Below are 27,143 nucleotides of genomic sequence, written 5' to 3' on the forward strand. Positions count from 1 at the left end.
AAATTAGGAAGAGACATAATTTCCTGATATAACCATAGTTTTAAATGGATTTCAGAGCTTATGATTTAAATAGATTTTGATTTGCATGATAAAGAAAACTGAACTTTTTTTTCTAAATTCGCCAGCATGTAAAAAGGAACATTTTCTTCCTAGGCACATCCTTTTGCTTCCATATTACTAGGCCACAAAAAGCCAACTTGAATGACGTGAATTTGAAAACTGGCAATGGGTTCTTCAGATGGTTAGCCCACCTCTATGCCCACTGGATCTGCTCTGGAGAGCAGCTTGCTGGATCCCCTACAGAAGATCTGACCTGGTACCTAGTCAGCAAGAGTTCCTGAGAAGCTCTGAAATGAGTTTCCCTAGAGTATTGGGAGATCTGGTGCAGGAAATTCCTGTGGAACAGCCTCAGGCGGCTACTCAGAGATTGGCCCAGTCGGTAGCTTGCTGGAAAGACCAGAGAGACTGGACTTGCTATTGTTGATCACTGTAGACCGTGAAGATAAATGAATTAGAGTTTTATATGGTTTATATGGGATCAAGAGGAATTTAAATATCACTCTCTAGCAGCCTAGACATGAAAGTCCCTAACTTCTTTTTCTTTTGCAAAGAGACACAGAATGTGAGAGGAAAAGATGAAAACTACCCACACTATCAAAAACTAAGAATAATAGACTAAATGCTCCCCAAAGCCAGAAGCATTACTTTCATAATAAGGAAGATAGAGCTGAGTAAGAACCCCATACTGGGTCTCATGAAACAGAGGAGCCCCTCTAAATTTTTAAAAGATAAGAAGATTAACAACAAAAAGAATTAAAATCATAGAGTAGTTTCTACAGACCAATGTTTGTAGTACACACTTAATGATCACCTCATTTCATTTATTTATTTCTTGGGAGAATTTTATGACGTAAAGAACATTGGTATTTCCTAACTTTATAAATAGGAAATTAACAAACTGATGCACTAAATAAAACACATCAAGGAAATCATCCAGTCTTAAAATTTTGATTTTTTTTCAATCATAATACATACATAATGATAGGTAGAAACAGAACTGTTTTACCAACATTGAAACTATATCATATACATTCATTTGGATTCCACTTGTTTCATTAAACATTGAACTATGATTAAACCTGTTTTAAAATATTTTTCATAATATTTCAAAATATTTTTCATAAATATGATTTCCAATGGCTGTAATAATGTCAAGGATGTATCATACTTATCTTTTTCTGCACTATTGGGCATCTAACTTGATTCCATTATTTCGCTATTACAAATAATTCTAAGATGATTATTACCTTAGAGTTTATTTTAATATGTGGAACCACTGAATAAAAGGCCCTTTTGCAGGCAGACTACTTGTTCCAGGAGACCAGGGATCAAGACATAAATGTATCTCTGTCATCAATCACTATCTCTGTACATGCACAAAAGAAACATTTGCCAATTGAGTGGCAGATGGCTCTCAAAACAGAACATCAAATTTATGTTCAGAAAGGTTGTAAAATTCTATACACCGTTCAGTTGGGTTTGAGAGTTACCATTTGACAGTATCCTTCTCAGTTTTATTATCATAATTATATGGCTTAGTTAATAAATACATGGAAAAGTTGTCACTATTGTTTTAATTTACACTGAATCCAAACTAATTTCTATGCGGTTAAAAGCCACCTGAGTTTCTTCTGTCCTTTCTCCAATCAGTGTTTACCAATTAGTGTTCTACTAGACTATTTAATTGATTTTTTTGTTTTATATTTTAGTGCTAACTACTCTTAGAAATTGTGTCAGTTTGTTATTAACCTTTTTTTTACTGTTTTTACTTTTCTGATATGCAGAAAGTCACATTTTATATATTGTTTTTTTATAGTTTTCCATTATATTTATAATCTGAAACTTGTTTCAAATAAAATAGTTTTACTTAAAATGTAACTTTTCATCTACTTCAACTTTCTTTTGCTATGTGGTATTAAGATGATGATCCAATTTCATTTATTATTTTCTAAATTGATAACCATACTGCAATAATTTACTAAATAACTCTTTCCTTAACCTCAGCTGTGCAGTACCAACCTCATCAAACAGAAAGTAATACTCTATGTTAAGGTCTATCTCAGAGCTATAAATGAATGCTTAAGTTCAGAGTCACTGGAGTCAAATTCAAAGCACTGCTTTGATACTTCTGTAACCAGTACCATTGCTATTAATTCATTAATTCAACTTTTGATTTTCTATAAGTAACATTCAGTATAATTTACTATAACTTCATAATAGGCTTTAATATTGGCAGGAAAAATATCCCCTCATTGTTTTGTTTTTTAAAATATTTTCTTGGATATTTTCACTTGTTCATTCTCCTAAATGAACCTTAGAATTACTTTCTTAAGAGCCAACAAAATAATAATTATGATTATAATAATTATGATTATAATATGGGAATTATGTTTACCATTGTGTTACTCAAATTAATTCACGTACAATTGATACATACACATACACACACACACAATATTCAGTTTTCTGATTCAAGCACCTAAAAATGTCTTTTTATTTTTAATAAATAGGTAAGCTTTTACAATATTTTTAAGTAAATAAGTAAATCATAAGTTTAAGTTTTCTAATATTTCTTACACTAGGTTATAAAGATATTAAGCCTTGTTCTATGCTTTTACCTTGTTATTATAAATACATTATCCTTACAAATTCCAAATGGTTATAATTTGGGAAGTTATGACTGTGTTTATATATTCTTCTATATATAAATATATATTGCATATTTTATATATGTTTTCTGTACATTTTTACTCTGTCATCCTGCTAAATTCACTTGCACTGCTGACAGTATGACCTTCTGCCACCCTATGTCAGGCCCTCCATTTTCTAGGATTTTAAAGGTTTTTAAACTCATGTTGCTAAAAACAAAAAAGCTGGATACTAAAAACTACTGAATTATACACTTTAAACAGCTGAATTTTATGCTATGTAAATTATAGCTCAATAAAGCCATTAATTTTTAAAAATCAGAGGGGGAAGGGATAAATAGTTAAGTTGTAGATTCAAAAAAGCAGTTAGATTGGTCCTTTCATTAGGTCCTGGTGGCATGAAAACTGGCAGAGTATTTACAGAATGTGATTTGGCAATACACATCAAAACCTTTAAAAACATTTTTATTTCTGAAGTCATAATTTCATCTATATAAAATTATTATAATAGGCAGAAGTGCAGACAAAACTTCAGTTAAAAGGCTGCTCATAATAGCATAAATTGCATAAGTGAATATGTTTGGGATGGATTTATTAATTACGGTATATGCATACAAAAAACTATTCTGCAGAAAATTAAAATTATGTTCTAAATAATATTTAATGACATGGACAAGTCCTCTGAAACAGGCTTATTTCTCACTATATTAGAACATATATCTTTATGTAAATACATATGTACAATGTACTCAAAAACAAAGGATGGAAATGTACCAAATATTACTGCTAGATAGCTCTGGGGATGAGATTATAGGGAGCTTTAATTCACTTCCCTGCATTTTCTTCCATTTCCTAATGTTCTACAAGATGCACGTGGTATTTAATTGTAAAATTGAAAAAAAACAATATAATGTATAATTTTAAAAAGTTATGTTCCTTATGTCCACAAAAAAAACTTGCACATGGATGTTTACAGCAGCTTTATTCAATTGCCAAAACTTAGACATAACCAAGATGTCCTTCAGTGGGTAAATGGATAAATAAACTATAGTACACCCAGACAATGCAATATTATTCAGCACTAACAAGAGGTGGGCTACTAAGCCATGAAAAGACATGGGGGAAACTTGAACGCATAATACTAAGCTCAAGAAGCAATCTGTAAAAGGCTACATACTCCATGATTCCAACTGTATGACATTTCGGAAAAGGCAAAATTATGGAAACTGTTAAAAGATCAATGGTTGCCAGGGGTTGTCGGGGAGGAAGGATGAACAGGAGAGGAACAGAGGGTTGCTAGGACAATGAAAATACTCTGTAATATTTCTGTAATGATGGATATGTGTCATTATACATTTGTCTAAACCCATAGTACGTACAACACCAAGAGTGAACCATAATGTAAACCGTGAACTTTGGGTATGTCTGATGTAACTGAAGGTAGTCTAGTATGGGGTGTTGATAATAAGGGATGTTATATACATGGGGGCAATGGCATATGGGAAATCTATGTACCTTCTATTCAACTTTGCTGTGAACTTAAAGCTGTTCCTCAAAATAAAGTCTATTGTAAAATAGCTTTTGTTCCAATGGCAGAACCTCTAAATCATTAATATGTAATTTTGTATAAAAATAGTCATGTGCTTTATCAGTGTTCAGTTAAGAGAGTTAAGAAACTGAAGACCTGGGTAGACAAAGTTCTGAGGACAACCTGGTTGCTCTCATGAGAGTCCCTCTACGATGATACCATTGAGATAACATCATAAAGACCTTTAGAGGAATTACGCATGTAGAAAAGGGGGACGGTAAGAGCAAAATGTGATAAGACAGATTTTTAGAAGATGTACATAAAATAGTAATACTATGAAAACTTACAGACAGTGCCAATTGTAGAAAAGCCTATTATATATATATATTATTTATTTATTTGACAGAGATAGAGACAGCCAGCGAGAGAGGGAACACAAGCAGGGGGAGTGGGAGAGGAAGAAGCAGGCTCATAGCAGGAGCCTGATGCGGGGCTCGATCCCATAACGCCGGGATCACGCCCTGAGCCGAAGGCAGACGCTTAACCGCTGTGCCACCCAGGCGCCCCAGAAAAGCATATTTTAAAATAACCTTTCTGACAAACTCTGGTCTGATGCTAAAGTGTACAAAGATGAGTGAAAAGAATGTTTTAACCTAAAACTGCAAATCTCTATGTCTTCAGATAATATACACTTTAGTTACCCAAAGACCAAGGACTTACAGAAATAATTTGATCACATGCTAAAGAATAAAAGAAAATTAGCCTTCCCCCAAAGGAACTGAAAATTAATGTAAAAGTCTGAATTTCTTGTGTATTTAGATTACTTCAAATTTTCTTGCACAGTATATGCAGAATACCCCGTTTTGTTTAGGAAAATATTTTGTATAAAAGACATAGCTCAATTTATTTTGCCTAACTGAGCACAGTGGGAAGAGATGCCTTAAGAGAAGTTGACCCAGAAAATTTGGAAGAATACTGCATGATTCCCTGAATAGCAAATTATCCAAAAGGCAAGGAGCCCTATTTAGGGCTTCTCTGAATCATATGTCATCATAACATCCAGATGGAAAAATAGGAGCAGTTTGTGCCCTATATCTTGCTTCTTTTAACAAAAGTCCTTCACACACACACACACACACACACACACACACACACACAGAGACACACACAAAAGATAACAAAGTTATTCAACTATAAAGCTACTATATTTTAAATATTTTTAAATATATTTAAATATAAAGCTATTAAGTATATTTTAAATATTTAAACACTTAAACATTTTAAAACTTTTCCTAGCAGGTCCTTTTAGAAACTGATATTTTAGTCAAATAAAAAAATACCTACAATCATAAGATGGCTAAACATAAAATAGCTAAACATGAAAGATTTAATCATTTCAATGGTACATAAAACACAAAATGAATGACCACTGAATGTATTATATGTTGTCTAGCAATTAAATATACAGTTTCCCAAATGAAACAATGGGAAAATTCATTTTGAAAAAAGTAAATGTATTAAGTACTTTTCGTAAGGCATAAAAGAACCGGTTTCATAAATTTTAGTCATTCAATCTTTATAGATTTCTTGAAGAAATAATTCTATCATTAATCCAATCTTTGCCTCTGATTATTCTTAGTGCTTTTCTGTATTTTTCACATTTATATTTAAAATGATTTTGAAAAGAATCTTACTGTTCAGAAGAAATAGAGATATTTTGGGAGCTAATTCTCTGTGGCATGTCTACATGCTTCGGAAGCTGGAGATTTTGTTTCCTGACCAGGATAAACATAATAGAGAATATCTCTCTCCTGAGAGACATTCTAAGATAGCAAATTCTTCTTCCTTCTCCCTCAAGGAGAGTTTCTTACATTCCAGGATAATAAAAACAACAAAGATTGGCAGGTTTGCCAACAGCCCCTAACGTCTCTGCTGTGCATTTAGCACCCACCTGGTCCTACTCTAACATCACTCCCATGAGACATGGGGCTCAAGGGACACTAAGACATGAAGACAATGCCGTCTGTTATGCCATGAGAACTAACCTGCTGCATTCATTCGGGCTCACTGTTTCATCACTGACCGTATTTATAGAAGAGTGGCAATTCAGTATGGCGGCTACATGGCTGCTTAGGAATGGACTGTCCACTTGACCAGATAAAATTCATTTATCCCTTTATCTGACAGAAATTCTTTTAAGTAGGAAGCACTGCCTGAAGCTTGTCTTTAAAACATGATTTAAATCCATTAAACGTATGAGGGAAACTTCATAGTTAATGAATTTTTCTAACAGTCATCTAAAAATTCCTATTTCATATTATTTTAGGACAGTGATCAATTTAGATCATTTTAATATTACAGTGTTTACTGTATACAACAGAAAAATTAGAAAGGATGCCACATATCCAAGGGATCTGTGGATCTTCATCCTAACACTGGCGTTGGTTGACAAAAAGACCATTTCGCGCTTCAGAGCACAGACTCTGGAGCAAGAAGTGCTTCAGAGCACAGACTCTGGAGCCACACTGTTTACATCTATACTGGTGCTCTCCAATACAATATCACTGTTAGAGGCATGGCATTGAGCATTTGAAATATGGCTACTTGAAGTTAGCATAGATTGAACTGAGACGTACTATGGGGGGAAAACACATCTGGATTTTAAAGATTTGGCATGAGAAAAATGCAAAATATCTCAATAATTTTTATATTGATTACACGTTAAAAGGATAATATTTTAGTTATATATTTTTAATAAAATATTTTATTAAAATTAATTTCATCTCTCCCTCGCTCTCTCTGTGTTTTTGTCTTGTTTTGCTGTTTTTTTGCTTATTTAAATATCTGTGCCAGGTAGCCTCCAAGATAGCCCCCAGAGATTCCTGCCTTCTCGTAGTCACACACTTGTGCAGTCCCTTCCTAGAGTGTACCAGCATTTGTCTGGGCAATCAAAAGAATATAGCAGATGTGATGGTATGTCATTTCTGAGATTAGGTTTTAGAAGACTATGATTTCCATCTTGGGCTTTCTCTCATTCTCAGATCATTCACTAAGGAGGAATGGGAGTGGGCATGTGTCAAAGAACTGAAGCCTCCTACGATAGCCACATAAATGAACTTAAATGAATGAATATGAATGTAGAGTCTCACATTATATTTTATATTATACTAGACAGTGCTAGCATAGATTCAATACAACCACTTACCCACTATTTGGTCTTGGGCAAGTTCCTTATTTTCTCATATGTAAATGTGAATTCAGCTCATTATCTATAATATATATATATACACACACATATATATACACGTACTATGAATAACATATACATAAACATGTTTAGATCAGTTTTATATGTAAAAGTATTTAGAACAGTGTTCAGCATATCGTCAGGATTCTAATTTGAGTGTGTGTAGGGTAGTAGAGAATCTTCCATCTCTAAGCATTACACACCCCATTTCTCACATGCTTCCTCTCTCCAGCAATATTATTCTTCTACAGTAATAAAGTTCACAGGATTTTAAAATTCAAACAGAAAACTTCTATGTGGCTCTGTAATTTTAACAGTGGTTTTATGGATGCAACCGCAACCTTTCTTGGACATGGTTTAGAGACACTTATGTAAACTTACTGTTGGTGGGAGGGGATGGGGATTCTTATTATCAGAAAAATGTATTTCTTCTTTGTAACACTTACTTCCAGGAAATATATTATGTCTAAAGACAAGGCAGTTAGTATTCATGCTTCATAAGGATCCTTCCAGGAAGTAATCCATGAATTTGGAACTTCACTACAACCCAAACATTACATGAATTACCAATCTATGGGGATAATGTAATCCACTACCAAATATCAGAATGTATTTTTGTTGTACTTGGCAAAAATGGCAGATTTTCTAGCTCAGAAAAAGACTCAGTCAAAAGGGTTGTCTTCTAAAAGAACGAATTATACTTCTAGAGTAGTATGTTTATGTCCATAAAAAACTTAAATAATTGCTTTTTATTTTTTTAATATACTAAACAGTTATTCAGTGACAAAACAGAGACATATGGAAATATAACATTAACATAGAATGCAATCAGCGATATATATTACAAGTTTAGTATCCCATTCACATTTTGGCAAAAATCGACTTTCATTTTGTCCCCTACAAGTATCCTCACCAAATCTCTACAAAGCTTTCCTTTCTTGACTGTTGCTTGAGCTTCCACTTGCTGGAGCTGCATCTATAAAGCCCTATTTACTGACCAAAGTCTGGGTATCTTTTTTCAGTAGAGCATCTTTATTTGCAAAGAAATCATTATGGGCACCCTTGCCAAGGTTATAACCATCTTCCTTAAAACTTCTAAATTACAGTGAGAAATTAAGGATCTCTGTTAATATACTTCACTTTAACATAGTAAGGCGGATGATTCAGCAAATATGGTAGAATGGTAGAACAAGGACCTCTGAAAATTATCACCTCCTTTATGAAAGCAATGGAGAAACTGGTTAAAAATAAACGATCAGAATTAATTTTTTCAGAACTCTGGAAATTAGCCAAAAGATTGCAGTAATCTAGGGAGCATTTATTAAAGAAAAAATGGCTAAATCTTGGTAAGATGAGCAAATTTTTTGACATTTTAACTTTCAGTATTCCACTTCTCCTACCCTCTTCAACAGCATACTAAAAACTAACAGCTTGCAATTATGGCAAAACCAAGACTGCTGCAGTCATAGAGGGGGCAGAAAGGAGCTGGAATTCTTTCAAAGTTCATTCTCAGAGAACTCTTGTTTTTTGACATGTCTGGTGACTCCCTCGAAGATTCCACTTGCAACATTGTCTTTATCTGATCTCACTTTGAGCTCACGCAGTAGGAAAAGACTTTTCCTAGGGAGTATTTGTCAAAAACAATAAGAGATAATTATTTAATTTTTGTGCCTGCCTGAAATCATGTGTAACAGTTGGGGAAAAAAATAGGCTAACCAAAACAGTTTAAAAAGAAAAACTGAGAATTGAGATATCCATAGAATATTGAAAAGTTTCAATATATTCCTGGTAATCTACAAGACCACATACATGTGTAGGACTGTGCATATGCCTCTGACTGTGTGTATGTTCAGGAAAGACCTGAGAAGGTTGTAAACTCTCAATTTTGGCTGAGTTTGAGGCTTCACATGAGCAAACAAGTAAGAATGTTTACCTGCTTGATTGAGTGTTGAAGGCATGCCCCCAAATGAACATTGAGTCCCTCAACAAAGACTGGGAGACCTCCTGGTTCCAGCTGTTCAAGGAAATCTGTGTCCAGGCATTACTTGCCCACTAAGCTAACTGAGCAGAGACTTCAATGGCCCCACATGACAAAGAACACAGATTTTACAGATACAGTTCAGAAAAGTCACTCAACAACTAGCAATAACAACAAGCCCAGAGGAGGGGAGAAAATTAAATTTCTAGAGTTCCCACATTATATTGTTTAAAATATCCAGCTTTCAACAACAAATTATGAGACAGGCAAAGGAACAAGAAAGTGTGATCTGTCCACCAGGGGGTCGGGGGTTAGGGGAAGAAACAATCAATAAAAACTGTTCCTGAGGGAAAGCCCAGGTATTAGATTTCCTAGAGAAAAGAATTAAAATAAGTTATTTTAAGTGTGTTCAAAAAACTAAAGAAAATGATGTTTAAAAAACTAAAAAGAGAGTATGAAAATGAAGTCTTACCTAATAGGGAATATAAATCAAGTTTAAAGATAAACCAGTTGAGATGATAAAAAGTATAAAGAGAAATGAACAGAGTCCCAAAAATGTATGTGACACTATCAAGCATAATCAATATGTGAATAATATGTGTTCCAGAAGGAGAAGAAAGGCGTAGAAAGAATAAAGAAATGATGACCAAAGCTTCCAAAATTTGATGAAAAACATTAATCTACACATTCAAAAAGCTCAACATATTCCACGTAGGATAAATTTGGAGATTCATGTCATTCTGATCAAGCTATTGAAAACCAAACACAAATAGGGAATTTTAAAAACAGCAAAAGAGAAGAGATTCAAATACAAGCATTTCTCAATAAGATTAAAAGCTAATTTCTACTCTGAAACCATGAAAGCCAGAAATCACAGGGATGACATATTTAAAGTATTGAAATAAAAGAATTGTGAACTAATTCTCTATCCAGGAAATTTATCCTTTAAAAATGAAAGCTTCTCAAAAAATTAAAAATAGAAATACCATATGACCCAATAATTTCACTACTATTTATTCAAAGAAAATGAAAACACTAATTCAAAAAGATGTATGCACCCTTATGTTTATCGCAGCATTATTTACAATAGCCAAGATATGGAAGTATCCTAAGAGTTCATCAACAGATGAATGGATAAGGCAGATGTGGGATGGATCTACCTATATATATAGCTATATCTGTATTCTACATATATGTCTGAATATTATGCAGCCATATGAGATTGTGCCATTTGCAACAACATGTATGGACCTAGAGGGTATTATGCTAAGTGAAATAAATCAGATTGAGAAAGACAGGTACCATATGATATTGCTCATATGTGGAATCTAAAAAACAAACAAACAAAAAGCAGAATCAGATCTGTAAATACAGAGAACAAATGGATGGTTGCCAGAGGGGAGGAGTGTGTGGGCGGGAGGGTGGGTAAAATGAGCGAAGGGGAGTGGGAAATACAGGCTTGCAGTTATGGAATGAATAAGTCACAGAAATAAAAGGAACAGCATAAAGAAAATAGTCAATGATACTGATAGCTATAGTTGTAAGTACAGCATAATGTGTGAAATTGTGGAGTTACTATGTTGTACACCTGAAACTAATGTAACATTGTGAGTTAAATACACTCAAATAAATAAATAAATAATAAAATGGTGGAGAAATTAAGACATCTCCATACAAAAACTGAGAGAGTTTATTACTATCAAACCTGCCACATAAGAAATCTTAAAGGGAATCCTTTGGACTGAAGGACATAAGACAGTAACTTTATTCTGTGTCAAGAAATAAAAATAACAGCAAAAGGAACTATAGAGGTACATATAAAAGAAAGTTTACATGTACTTTTTTTATTTTCAAATATTTTTTCCTATCTAATTTAGAAGAATTGCATAAAGAATAATCATAGGGTGCCTGGGTGGCTCAGTCAGTTAAGCGTCTGCCTTCGTCTGGGGTCATGATCCCAGGGTCCTGGGATCGAGTCCCACATCGGACTCCCTGCTCGGCGGGCAGCCTTCTTCTCCTCCCTCTCCCTCTGCCTGCTGCTCCCCCTGCTTGTGCGCGCGCTCTCTCTCTCTCTTTGTGCTAAATAAATAGATAAAATCTTCATAAAAAAATTATAAATCTATGTTGATGGGCACATAATGTATAAACACATAATTTTTATGATAGTAACAACTAGAAAGATAGGATAGGGAATAGAACTACAAAGAAACCAAATTTGATACACTACTGAAATTAAAATTAGGTAATCCAAACTAGATTGTTATAAATTAAGACAGTAATTGTAATTCGACAACCACTTAAAAAAACCCTAAAAAATGTATATGCTAAAAACAAAACAAAACAAAAAAGCATTAGACTTCTAATTTCTGACCTAGCATATAAAAAATTTGGAAGTTGTCACTCTGTCCTACAAAATGTAAAAAGCCGAAACAAACTGAAAATTCAACAACTATTCTTAGATCCATTAGAGAAGTGAGATCAGAGGATAAACCGATGCCTCCAAAATTGGAGACACATATAGGCAAGTACAGAGAACCACAACTTACCAGAGAAGAAACCTCTACAGGAACCAGTACCAGGCTATGAAAACCTAAATTATAATTGCTGAATTGCTAGAAGCTCAGAATGGACAAGTCTGAGGGGAAAAAGATCCAGGGTCCCAGTCATAATGGAGCTCCCATAATTTTGTTAAGTTTTACCTCTAGGTCTTGACCAGGCTCTCACAGTAAATATCATAGAAAAATCTCCTCATACTTCTGTCAGGGGGGAGGGTAAAAAAAAAGTTTCAAAATATTTTCTATTAGAACATTCTATTATTCTAAATAAGGCCTGCCCTTAGAAGAAACTATTGGTGTTTTATTAGGACTAACTGACCTGGGGGATAAAAATATATAATTAACACCCACTCTAACCTTCCACTCAGAGAAAATGGGCAACTAAAGCCCACTCTAGTCTTTCCATTTAAAGAAATGGAAATACCCAAATCTGGCCTGCTCTAGTCTTCCACATGTGAGAAGGGAAATTCTCAACCCACTATAGCCACACTTTCCCACCTAAGGGTGGGGAACAAGACTGAGAACCACTTGTGAAGTTCATGGTTCAGTGGCACAGGCCTGTAAAAATACTGACACCTAATCAAGAGCTATAGAATGCTTCCCTCCCCCACCACAACTTACTGTTAGATTACTAAAGTCCTATTAACTATACTGTCTTTCTAACCAGTACATCCTGCCTGGCTATCGGGAAAAAATTACAAGACATACTAAAACGCAAAAAAAAAAGACAATTGATGAGACAGAGCAAGCATCAGAAGCAGGCTCAGATACGGCAGGGATGTTGGGATAATCAGACCAGGAACTTAAAACAATCATGATTAAAAAGCTAGGGTCCAAATGGATAAAGCAGAAAAGGTGAGCAATGTAAGGAGAGTTAGAGACACCTAAGAAAGAACCAAAAAGAAATGCTGAAGTTAAAAAACACAATAACAGAAATAAAGAATGCCTTTATTTGATGGGCTCATTAGTAGACTGCACATAGCTGAAGAAAGAATTCCTGAGCTTTAGAATATATCAACAGAAATTTCCAAAACAGAAAAGAGAAAGCAAAAACAAAAATACAGAACAGAATATTCAAATACTGTGGAACAAAAACAAAAGGTGTAACTTATGCATAATGGGAATACCAGAAGGAAAAGAAAGAGAAATGAGGATGGAAGAAATAGCTGAAGCAATGCCTGAGAATTTCCCCAAATTAATCTCAGATGACAAATGACAGTTCCAGGAAGCTTGGGAAACACTACACTAGATAAATGAAAACAAACAAAAAAATGCCAGCTATACAGGAATACCATATTTAAACTGCAAAAACCAAAGATAAAGAAAAAAAAATCATGAAAGAAGCCAGAAGAATAAAACTCCATATCTAAAAAGGAACAAAGAATTATACCCCACTACTCAGAAACCATGCAAACAAGAAAATGGAGTGAAATATTCAAAGTGTTAAGAGAAAAAAAAAAGGTCAACCTAGAATTCTGTACCCTGAGAAATAATCCATCAAACATGAAGGAGAATTTAAGACTTTCTCAGACAAACAACAACTAGGAATTTGTTGCCAGTAGACCTGCTTTGCAAGAAATTCTGTGGAGCACAGAGAAATTATACAGGTCAGAAACCTGGATCTACATAAAGAAAAGAAGAACATCAGAGAAGGAATAAGTGAGGGTAAAATAAAAACTTTTATTTTCTCATTATTAATTGATCTAACAGATAAAAGCTTGTTTGTAATGATAATATCAACAATGTATTTAATTATGTATGCTTAAGTATAGGTATATGCTTGTGTGTGTTTATGTGTAAGTGAAATAAATGACAGGGCTGATACAAGAGATAGGAGGAATGACTTAGGAATATTTCGTTATGTTAAAGTACTTAGACTACCTGTGAAAGAATATGGTGTTATTCGAAACTAGACTTGGCTTAATTGTAAATGGTATTGCAAACCCTATGGCAACCACTAAAAAAAGTTAATTTAAGTATAATATGTATAATGGATATGCTAAGAAAAGAGAGAAAATGGAATCACACGAAATGCTCAATTAAATTCACAAAAGGCAGAAAATGAATGGAAGACAAAAATAAGAACAAAGAACAAAGGCAACAAATACTGTAGACATTAATGCAACTATAGCTGACCCTTGAACAACATGGGTGTGAACTATGTAGGTCTATTTATACACAGATTTTTAATAACAATTTATTTTAGCTTACTTTATTGTAAGAATGCAGTACATAATACATATAACCTACAAAATATGTGTTAATTAACTATCTATGTTAATGGTAAGACTTCCAGTCAACTATAGGCTATTAGCAGTTAAGTTTTTAGGGAGTCAAAAGTTATATGCAGATTTTCAACTGTGTGGAGGAAATCACTGCTCCTAACCTCTGTATTGTTCAAGGGTCAACTATATAGCAATAATGACTTTAAATGTCAGTGGTCTAAATACAACAACTAAGAGACAGAGATTATCAGAATCAATCAAATAACAAGACCTAACTATATATTTTCTATAGGAAATCCATTTTAAATGTAAAGACACAGGGACGCCTTGGTGGCTCAGTTGGTTAGGCATCCAACTCTGGGTTTCAGCTCAGATCATGATCTCAGGGTCATGAGATTGAGCCCCACATCAGCTCCAGGCTCAACACAGAGTTTGCTCGAGATTCTCTCTCCCTTTCCCTCTCATTCTATGAGAGGAGCATTACTCTAATACCAAAACCAGACAAAGATATTATAAGAAAAAACTACACACCAATATTTCTCATAAATGTAGATGCAAAATCTTTACAAAATATTAATAAATCAAACCCAACAATGTATAAAAACAATTAGACACCACAACCAGTGTCTAATCCCATAACACAAGGATGGTTCAACATCTGAGAGACAACTAATGTAATCCATCACATTAATAGGGCTAAGAAGAATATATGATCATATCAGTAGACACAGGGAAAAAATGACAAAATCCAACATCCATTCAGTTTAAAAACAAACAACAACAACAAACTTCTCAGTAAATTAGGAATAGAGCAAAACTACCTCAGCTCAATAAAGAAAATCTTTAGAAAACCTATAGATAACATCATACATAATGTTAAAAATTAGTTTTCCCACTAGGATCAGGAACAAGGCTGTGATGTCCCCTCTCTCTACTCCTTTTCAACATTGTACCAGAAGTTCTAGCTAATGTGATAAGGCAAGAAAGGAAATAAAAGGTGTACTGTGTGGGAAGAACAAAATAAAACTATGTTCACAGACAACATGGTTGTCTATGTATAAAATCTGAAAGAACTGACAAAAAAACTCCTCAAATTAATAACTGAGTATAGCAAGATTATAGGATAAAAGGTTAATATGCAAAAGCAATCACTTTCCTATATACTAGCAATGAACAAGAGGATTTTAAAATTAAAAACATAATACCATCTACATTAGCACCCCAAAAATGAAATACTTAGGTATAGATGTAACAAAATATGTACAAGGTCTATGTGAGGAAGCTTATAAAATTATGATGAAAGAAATCAAAGAACTGAATAGATGGATATTACATGTTCATAAATAGGAAAATTTAATATTATTAAGATGTCAGTTTTTCCCAACTGAATCTACAGATTCAATGCAATGCCAATCAAAATCACAGCAAGTAATTTTGTGGATATTGAAATTGATGCTGTAATTTATACGAAGAGGCAAAAGACCCAGAATAGCCAACACAATATTGAAGAAGAACAAAATCAGAGAACTGACACTACTCTATATCAAAACTTAAAATAAAGCTACAGTAATCAAGATAGTGTGGTATTGATGAAAGAATAAACGAACAGATCAACAGAACAGAATACAGAACGCAGAAATAGAGCCATATAAATACAATCAAATGATCCTTGACTAAGGAGTAAAGGCAGTACAATGGAGCAAAGAAAGGTTTTCATTAAATGATGTTAGAAAAACTGGACATCTAAAGAAAATAAGTGAATATGCACACAGATCTTACACCCTTCACAAAAATTAATTCAACATGGATCACAGACCTAAATGTAAAATGCAAATCTATAAAACTTGGAGAAAATTACAGGAGAAAATCTAGGTGACTTTGGGTTTGATGATGACTTTTTAGTTATGACACCAAAGGCACAATCTATGAAAGAAATAATTGATAAGCTAGATCAAATTGAAAAAAAAAGTTGTGTTCTGTAATTAATACTGAATGAAAGGACAAGCCACAGGATGGGAGAAAATATTTGCAAAAGACATATTTGAAAAAGGACTTGTATCCAAAATATACAAAGAACTCTTAAAATTCAACCATAAGGAAACAAACAATCTGATTAAAAAGTGGGCAAAGCCCCGAACAACCATTTCACCCAAGAATATATACAGATGGCAAATAAGCACATGAAAAGATGCTCAACATCAGATGTCATTAAGGAATTGAAAATTAAAACAATAATGAGATACCATAGGTATATATGTATTCGAATAGACAAAATACAAAACACTGACCACACAAAATACTGATGAGGATGTGGAACACGAGAAACTCCCATTCACTGTTAGTGTGAATGCAAAATGGCACAGCCATTTTGGAAGACAGTTTGGCAGTTTTTTTAAACTAAATATATTCTGGGGTGCCTGGGTGGCGCAGTTGTTAAACGTCTGCCTTCGGCTCAGGGCGTGATCCCGGAGTTCTGGGATCGAGCCCCACATCAGGCTCTTCCGCTGGGAGCCTGCTTCTTCCTCTCCCACTCCCCCTGCTTGTGTGCCCTCTCTCACTGGCTGTCTCTCTCTCTGTGTCAAATAAATAAAATCTTTAAAAAAAAAAACAACAACTAAATATATTCTTACCATATGGTCTAGTAACTATGTTCGTTTGTACTTAGCCAAATGAGTTGAAAACTTATATCCATACAACCACCTGCACATGAATGCTTATAGTATCTCTATTTATAATTGCCGAAATGTAAAAGCAACCAACTTGTTCTTCAGCAGGTGAATGGCTAAATGAACCGTGGCAATGAAATATTATTTAGCACTAAAAAGAAATGGCTATAAAGCCATAAGAAGACATTATGGTATTTTGATATTGGGGAAGCATATTTGGGAGCAGAAAATCTCTGTACTGTCCGCTTGATTATGCCGAATCTAAATTGCTCTATAAAATGGAGTTTTAAGTTTTAAAAAGGCAAGGAAGGGGATTAAAATGGTACACTAGAAACTATTGATTTAACAAAAAACACCAAAAAGCCTAAGACATATGGAAAATAAATAGCAAAATGGTAGATGTAAATCCTACTTTAGCAGTAATTACATTAAGTATAAGTGGATTAAACACTCCAATTGAAAGGCAGAGATTGGCAGAACAGATTAAAAACATCATCTGTTTGCTGCCCACAAGAGACATACTTTAAATTCAAAGATACAAATAGTCTGAAAGTAAAAGAATGTAAGAATATAGATCAGGGGTTAGGCAAGATGGCAGAAGAGGAGGGAACTTTGTTTCATCTGGTCCCTTGGATTTAGCTGGATATCTATCAAACCATTCTGAACAACCATAAATTCAGCCTGAGATGTAAGAAAATGTATCTGGAACACTACAAGTAGAAAAGCGACTGCTTTTTGCAAGACAGGGGGTGCAAAGTCATGAATCTGTGGGGAGATGCTGGAAGATAAATGGTGAGGGGGAGGAGCCTCCATAAGCTGGCTACTGGAAAGTTATATAACACCGGAGCGCAAAATCAGAACCCTTAGAAATCTGCTCCAGTGAGAGACATCCCTTTCTGAAAGGTGCTCAGGGGATGAAAAGGGCAGAATTCTAGGTTGGTCATTGTATTCTCAGGATCCCAGGAGACATAGAATTAACAGGCGTGCCTGAACTGGTAGAGTGCCCAAGAAGTGCAGCAGGGAAAGTGGTTATGGTCAGTGAGTCCGGGAAGGACTCTAAGCTCAGGTCACCATAAACCAAGAGCCAGGCTGATCGGGTGACCACTCTTAGCATGAGCACCCTGAAAAGGACTGGAATGTGCAGGCTGTTTACCATACCCTGGGAAGGGTGAAGTGGCTGCACCCATGACCAGGCAATAGTTCTCAAGGCAGTGGCAGCCCCTGGAAAGGACAGTAGGGCAGCACCCAGCTGTGACCCAGGAGCAGTGGAACAGGGTGTGTGCACAAGCCCACAATTACTTACAGTCCAAGGACACAAAGGGCAGTGGCACTCAGGGATCCCTGTGACTCCCCTGAGGAAGACTGCAATGGGCTTGCACTGAATTTTAGTACATACAAAAGTGAAAACTGTTTGTCCCAGAGGGTTTATTGAAGAGGGATGACCACAGTCTTTTAGTTCTGGGCCAGATATCCGGCACAGCCATTTTTGCTCTGATCCTCTGAAGACGTGCAGAAAGCCTCCAGGGAACAAGAGCCACACAGACAACTAGCTTACACTGAGCCCAGACCCCTGACAGGGGGTGGGGCAACTCCACCCAGCAATTCACACACCAGGCCCCTCCCCCAGAAGACAGACTGGAAGAACAGGTGGATTACAACTTTATGGATCCTACAAGACTGTAAAACTCCAGCGCCAGGGGAAAATAGTATATTGAGCTCCAGGTGTTCCCTCGTGACTCATTTATCTTTCAATCTAAAATTTTCCTTTTCCTTTTTTCTACCTTATTCCCATTTCAACTAGATTCTTATTTTACCAACTTACGTTTTTAAGTCACTTTTTAACTTTTATTTTTTACATCTATATTTTATAGATATATGCTTCATTTTGGTCCTTTATTCACTCTATTCCAATATATATATACATATATATATGTATATGTATAATACATATAAAATATACATATAAAACATACATATAAAATATATATGTATATATATATTTTTTTCCTTTTTTTTTGCAATTTTGGGATGTTGTGTCTTCTAACACACAGACCAAAACTCGATCAGGAACAAGTGGATCACACTGCTTTATCCACCCTGCAAGATTATAGTCTCTCTTCCCCCTACCCCTTTTTTGTTTTGTTTTGGTTTGGTTTGGTTTGCTTTTCTGTGGTGGCTTCTGACCACTTTGGATTTGTCAAAGGTGTATTTTGCTTGGGTCGTGGTTGATATTTTGGACTCTGCTCATTCGCTCACTCATCCTTCTCTAGGCAAAATGACTAGATGAAGGAATTTACAACAAAAGAAAGAACCAGAGGCAATGTTCTCTGCCACAGAGCTAATCGATAGGGATATAGATAAGATGTCAGCGATGGAATTCAGATAGCAATTATAAAATAAATAGTGAGGCTTGAAAAAAGCATAAATGACAGTACAGAATCTCTAAGGGTGGAAATGAGATTTAATTAAGTCAAACTTAAAAATGCTATGAATAAGATGCATTCTAAATTGTATGCTCTAACAACTGGATAAATGAGGCAGAAGAGAGAATACGTGATCTAGAGGACAGGCTGATGGAAAGGAAGGCAGTTGAGGAAAAGAGAGAAAGGTAACAGCCCATAAAGAAAGGCTTGAGAAATTAATTATGCCCAGAAATGAAATAATGTCAGAATTATTGAGGTGCCCAAGGGAGTGGGAAGAGAGAGAGGATGAGGAGTTATATTTGAGCAAATCATAGTGGAGAACTTTCCTAATCTGGGGAAGGAAACAAGCATTCATGTCCAATAGGCAGAGAAGGGCCCTCCCAAAATCAATAAAAATAAATCAACACCCCTACATATAATAGTGAAGCCTGCAAATCTTAAGAGAAAAAGAAGCTATCCTGAGAGTAGCTAGGGAGAGGAGGTTCCTTACCTACAGAGGGAGGAATATCAGAATAACATCAGACCTATCCACAGAAACCTGGCAGGCCAAAAAAGGCTGGCAAGATATATTCAGGCTGCTAACTGAGAAGAACATGCAGCCAAGAATACTTCATCCAGCAAGGCTGTCATTCAGAATGAAAGGAGAGATAAAGAGCTTCCAGAACAGACAGAAACTGAAAGAATTTGTGACAACTAACCCAGCCCTGCAAGAAATATTCAGGGGAATACTGTAAGCGAAAAGAGACCCCAAAATTAACACAGACGAGAAAGAAACAGAGACAATCTCCAGAAACAGGGACTTTACAGGCAATATAATGGCACTAAATGCATATCTTTCAATAGTTACGCTGAATGTAAATGGGCTAAATGCTCCAACCAAAAGACCCAGGGTATCAGAATGGATAAAAAAGCAAGACCCATCTATATGCTGTCTACAAGAGACTCATTTTAGATCTAAAGACACCTCCAGACTGAAAATAAGGGGGTGGAGAACAATTTACCACACTAATGGACCTCAAAAGAAAGCTGGGGTAGCAATCCTCATATCAGACAAATTAGACTTTAAACCAAAGACTGTAGTAAGAGATGTAGAGAGACACTATATAATACTTAAAGGGTCTATCCAGCAAGAAGATCTAACAATTGTAAATATTTATGCCCCCAACATGGGAGTAGCCAATTATATAAACCAATTAATAACCAAAGTAAAGAAACAGAGTGATAATAATAAATTAATAGTAGGGGACTTTAACATCCCACTCACAAAAATGGACAGATCATCTAAGCAGAAGATCAACAAAGAAACAAGGGCTTTGAATGACACACTGGACCAGATGTACTTCACAGAACTGTACAGAACATTCCATCCTAAAACAACAGAATACTCATTCTTCTCAAGTGCACATGGAACATTCTCTAGAATAGAGCACATACTGGGTCACAAATCAGGTCTCAACTGATATCAAAAGACTGAGATTATTCCCTGCATATTTTCAGACCACAATGCTTTGAAACTTGAACACGATCACATGAGGAAATTTGGTATGAACTCAAACACTTGGAGGTTAAAGAGTATCCTGCTAAAGAATGAATGGGTCAACCAGTAAATTAAAGAAGAAATTAAAAATTCCTGGAAACTAATGAGAATGAAAACACATTGGTTCAAAACCTCTGGGATACAGCAAAGGTGGTTCTAAGAGGGAAGTACATAGCAGTACAACCCTCACTCGAAAAATTAGAAAAAATCCCAAATACACAAGCTAACCTTACTCCTAAAGGAGCTGGAGAAAGAACAGCAAGTGAAGCCTAAGCCAAGCAGGAGAAGAGAAATAATAAAAATTAGAACAGAAAACAATGAAATAGAAATCAGAAGAACAGTAGAACAGATCAATGAAACTAGAAGTGGTTCTTTGAAAGAATTAATAAGATCAATAAACCTCTGGCCAGACTTATCCAAAAGAAAAGAGAAAGGACCCAAATTAATAAAATCATGAATGAAAGGGAAAAGATCAAAACCAATACCAAGGAAATACAGACAATTTTTAAAACATATTATGAGCAGCTATATGCCAACAAATTAGGCAATCTGGAAGAAATGGATGCATTCCTGGAAACTTATTAACTACCAAGACTGAAACAGGAAGAGGTAGAAAATCTGAACAGACCCATAACCAGTTAGGAAATTGAAGCAGTAATCAAAAACCTCCCAAAAAACAAGAGTCCAGGGCCATATGGGTTCTCAGGGGAATTCTACCAAACATTTAAAGAAGAAATCATACCCTTTCTACAGAAGCTATTCCAAAAAAATAGAAATGGAAGAAAAACTTCCAAACTTGTTCTATGAGGCCAGCCTTACCTTGATCCCATAACCAGACAAAGACCCCATCAAAAAGGAGAAAGACAGACTAATATCCCTGATGAACATGGATGCCAAAATACTCACCAAGATACTAGCCTATAGGATCTAACAGTACATTAAAAAGATTATTCACCATGACCAGGTGGGATTTATTCCTGGAATGAAAGGGTGGTTCAATACTCTCAAATCAATCAATGTGATAGATCACATTAATAAAAGACAAGAATCATATGATCCTCTCAATTGATGCAGAAAAAGTATTTGACAAAATACAGCATCTTTTCTTGATTAAAACTCTCCAAAGTATAGGAATAGAAGGAACATACCTCAATATAATAAAAGCCATCTATGAAAAGCCCACAGCATCATTCTCAATGGGGGAAAATGGAGACCTTTTCCTTAAAGTCAGGAATATGACAGGGATGGCCACTCTCACCACTTCAACATAGTACTAGAAGTCCTAGCCTCAGGAATCAGATAGCAGAAAGAAATAAAAGGCATTCAAATTGGCAAAGACGAAGTCAAACTCTCTCTCTCAGCAGATGACATGATACTTTATGTGGAAAACCCAAAAGACTCCACCCCAAAATTGCCAGAACTCATACAGGAATTCAGCAGTGTGGCAGGATACAAAATCAATGTACAGAAATCAGTTGCATTTCTATACACCAATGAGACAAAAGAAAGAAAAATTAAGGAGTTGATCCCATTTACAACTGCACCAAAAACATAAGATACCTAGGAATAAATCTAACCAAAGAGGCAAAGGATCTGTACTCTAGAAACTACAGAACACTTATGAAAGAAATTGAGGAAGACACAAAGAAATGGAAAAACATTCCATGCTCATGGATTGGAATAATAAACATTGATAAAATGTCTATACTACCCAGAGCAATCTACACATTCATTGCAATCCTTATCAAAATACCATCGACATTCTTCACAGAGCTGGAACAAATAACCCTAAAATTTGTATGGAACCAGAAAGGACCCTGAATAGCCAAAGGAATGTTGAAAAAGAAAACCAAAGCTGGGGGCATAGCAATGATTTCGGATTTGCCAATCTCCATAATTATGTGAGCTAATTCTCTATAATAAATGTATGATAGATATTCCAAAAAAAGCTAAGTGTTTTCACTACTCTCATAAGAAACACTCCTACTAGAAGATTCTAATCATTTTAACTTACTAAATATTTATGATACACATCTTCTCTTAAACACTGTGGGGATTATAGCAGTAAAATAGATTCAGATTCTGTTGTCCGCAATGTTGTAATCTGTTAAGCAGTTGGTCCTCATAAGAGAAGCACACAAATAACTTCAATTACATTCAAAATGTGATAAATGCAATGATTAGGGCATGAAAGACTATAGTTATTCAAAAAGGGAATTGTTACATTCAATTAGAATACTCAGGGAAAGCTTCTCATAAAGCAATGGTTTGTAACCTTGACTGCTCATTAGCATTACCCTAGTCGCTTCAGGAAACTTTGGTAACCAGACTTCATTCCAGACTAAATAAATCAAAATATCTCAGGAAAGTGGCCTGAGCATCAGGATATTTTAAATCTCCCTAGGTGATTTCCAGTGTGCAGCCAAGTTTGAGAATCATTGCTGTAAAGGATGGTGGTAATCAAGAAGTAAACAGAATTGAAAAACAGATAAGATACCAGGTGAACGGAAGAAGATATTAGAAAACTTGGAAGAATCCTCTCCTCATATAGCTAATTTATCTTCATTCTCCAAATCTGAGCTCAAGTATAACATTCTTTCAAAAGCTTTGAAAAACTTGACTCCAATTGATAATAATGGTATTAAAACCTGACACTGTTTTATAGCCCTTACTATATGACAAGTACCATTCTGACCACTTCAAATATATTTCAATATTCAATCCTCCCCAAAACACTAGGAGATAGATAGTATTATTATTCTCATTTAACATAAGAGTAAGTAAGTTGGCAAGGTTATACAACTAACAAGTGGCACAGCTGGAATTCAAATAACGACTCCAAAATCCATGCTCTGAAATATGACCAACTGGAGTTAGATATTCCTTATCAAGACTCTCATGGAACTCCCCATGCATATCTCTTCTTCTTTTTTTTTTGAACCCATGGATATTTCAATTGTACCATGAATCACATCATATTGGAAGTGTTTACTAGATTTTTCTCCTCCACTAATCATTTATTCACTCATTCATCCATTCAATAAATGACTACTGAAAAAGGGCTTGGTATTAGATATAAAGTCATATATGTCATACTTTATTTGTCATGAAGTTTTAGTTGAGAGGTCAGCAAACTACAGTTCAGAGGCCAAATTCTGCTGGCCACCTATTTTTGTAAATACATTTTTATTGAACCATAGCCACGTCCGTTGGTTTATGTATCATCTATAGCTTCCCTCATGTTACAGCATCAGAGTGGAATGGTTGTGACAGAGATCATCTGGTGGCAAAGTCTAAAATATTTACTATCTAGTTCTTTATAAAAAAAAAAAACAAACATCTGCAAGCCCCTGGTCTGGAGAATAAGACAAATAAGAAAATCATCCATGATTACCCAATACTATCGGTGAACAAGATATTGTGGGAATATAAAAGAGAGATACCTAGAATAGGTTAGGGCATCAGCAAAAGTACTCCAGAAGATATGATATTTGAGCTAATTTTGGAAGGGTGAGTAGAGTTAACTAGAAAAAGAAGAGCAACCAGATGTGTCAGTAGGATCAGACTGGGAAGTTTAGCAATGATCCAGGGAGCTAGATTCTACTTACAATAGGAATAAAGAGAGTAAATATATTTAAAGGATATTAGTCCTACATAACTTTGTAAAATATCTTGATTTCCTCATTCTTACTAGCATAGCAAGTAATACATACAGTTAGAACTCATGAAGTATTTAACAGAAAATATTAAGTCCTAAGTGAAGAATATTTATTAAAAAAGGAGAAATAATTTGCCTTCTATTAGTCCTTAAAAAGCACTGATGTGGAGAAAAATGAACCCTCATGCACTATTGCTGGGAATGCAAATTGGTGCAGCTACTGTGGAAAATAGTATGGAGATCCCTCAAAAAATTAAAAATAGAACTTCTGTATGATCCAGTAATTCCACTGCTGGATATTTATCCAAAGAATACAAAAATACTAATTCAAAAAGATACATGCACCCCTATGTTTACTGAAGCATTATTTATAATAGCCAGACTATGGGAACGAGGGAATCAGCCCAAGTGTCCATTGACAGATGAACGGAGAAAGAAGATGTGGTGTATATATATATATAGGGATATCATTCAGCCATAAAAAAGGATGAAATCTTATCATTTGCAACAACATGGATGGATCTAGAAAGTATAATGCTAAGTCAGTCAAAGAAAGACAAATACCATATGATTTCACTTATATGTGGAATTTAAAAAACAAAACAAATGAAACAAAGAAAAAAGAGACAAACCAAAAACAGACGCTTAACTATAGAGAATAAACTGATAGTTACCAGAGGGGAGGTAGAGGTGGGGGGATGGGTGAAACAGGTGAAGGGGATTAAGAGTATACTTACCAAGATGAGCACTGAGTAATGTATGGAACTGCTGAATCACTATATTGTACACCTGAAACTCATATAACACTGTATATATATATAAAAAAAAGAATTCTAATTTTTTCACCCACGGCCCCAGAATGAAAAAAAGCTACCACTTGTTTTCAATTGCATAGATGTATATTAACAATAGTTTTATAAATGTGAAATGGTTGCAATATACTGTACCTGGAAAGTTCATAGGCAGCTCAAATGGTTGTAGAGACTCGCAACCCTCAATGTGCTCACAAATTTCAGCTATGATCTTCTTAATTTTGAGACCAGTAATTTTAATCACTTCTCCTGTTGACAAACAGCATTCATTTCCAAACATTTCATAAATGGAACCTAAAAAAAAAAAAAATAAAACAGCTTTTAAAAAAAGAATTAAATAAGGATGAACAAAGTAGGAGTCTAAAGATTCATATAAAGTGTCTTAATTCAGTTCCTTTTCTAGCTACTTACTAAACAGGAATTTAATCAAGCTTGACAAAATGTACAGCATGTACCAAGAAAAATATTAGATTTTCACTTCATCCACTGGGCAACGTATAAACAACCTTATTTTTGTTATTATTGTAAATTAGATTTATGGTTTCCTCAGCACCTTTGGCTCATCATTCCAAGGTCAAACTACAAACATGTCTTCAATTGCTGGGACTTATGATCTATTTTTGCTGGGTCACAAAATTAGGCTCATATGAGTCAACAGTGATCTAAGTATGTATTGCAAACAAGGTTGTAATACAATCCAAGATTCAAAGACAGAGTCTATACACCAAAGCCTTATATTAAGAGCATCATATCTATTTATTAAACCTGTTTCTCTTCATCATCATGAATATAAGACTTTCTGTCCATTTTATCTCTTGTTTTTTGACAAGTTGGAAATACCTCTTGGTATACTTATGGCAACAGGGGGCAGACCAGCCCAGATAAACTGAAAAACTTCATTTTAGTTCAGAATTTCCTAACAAACCTCTTATCATAGATACTAAAGCTAAGCTTTTCATCCATTTATTTTCCTCTTATATCTCCTGGTGGAAGTAGAGTGAGCACTGAAATAACCAGAAAATGAGCAACAGAAAAGAGGAGAGGCAAAAATTCTGGATAATCTACCCCAAATAAAAAGGTAACAACCCAAAAATTACATCTCTAAGATATTATTACTTTACAACTGAACAGTAAATGAAAGGTTGATGTAAAAAAAACTACAGAACTGTGGGGATTTTAAACATATCAATTCTTCCCTACTTCCAATATGATTTATATTCTCTTTACCACACTAAAATGTGAACAATAGAAGTATAAGATTTCAGGGGCGCCTGGGTGGCACAGCGGTTAAGCGTCTGCCTTCGGCTCAGGGCGTGATCCCGGCGTTACGGGATCGAGCCCCACGTCAGGCTCCTCCGCTGGGAGCCTGCTTCTTCCTCTCCCACTCCCCTTGCTTGTGTTCCCTCTCTCGCTGGCTGTCTCTATCTCTGTCAAATAAATAAATAAAATCTTTAAAAAAAAAAAAAGAAGTATAAGATTTCAGGTTGGTTTACTCTCCGAATTCTTCTCTATTGAACCCCCTCCTCATAGAATCTTACCTGATATACAGCACCTAAAACATTTTTGTAGCATTAACGGTTATCATAAAAGTTATTAAGCCTGGCATCCAATCTAGAATTAAACAACTCCATGATTGTATCAGAGTGTCAACAGGGAACAGGGGGCACACTCAAATTAGAGTAATTTAAGATTTTAACAAAGGGACAATTTACACAGAGGCACAGCCAGTTCTAGGTAACACAAGAAAATAAATATCCTGACCTCACTCTTCTCCCTCCATTTGATCTACTGCCAGGGTACCCTCCT

The 27,143-nt window shown here is 35.1% G+C and overlaps 1 protein-coding gene across 3 annotated transcripts in view; it reads right to left on the bottom strand.

The window, feature by feature from the left end:
- The window catches only part of THEMIS (thymocyte selection associated), a 179,674-nt gene that overhangs the window by 109,994 nt on the left and 42,537 nt on the right, over positions 1-27,143 (bottom strand). For all 3 annotated transcript variants that reach the window (XM_087865475.1, XM_087865474.1, XM_087865476.1), the window contains exon 2: positions 25,473-25,631. In XM_087865475.1, the coding sequence (XP_087721601.1) occupies positions 25,473-25,631 (159 nt within the window). The remainder of the gene's footprint in view (positions 1-25,472; positions 25,632-27,143) is intronic.

The sequence above is a fragment of the Ursus americanus genome, chromosome 11 (assembly GCF_024610735.1).
Source record: "Ursus americanus isolate L20-20 chromosome 11, mUrsAme1.1.p, whole genome shotgun sequence".
NCBI classification, from domain to species: Eukaryota; Metazoa; Chordata; class Mammalia; order Carnivora; family Ursidae; genus Ursus; species Ursus americanus.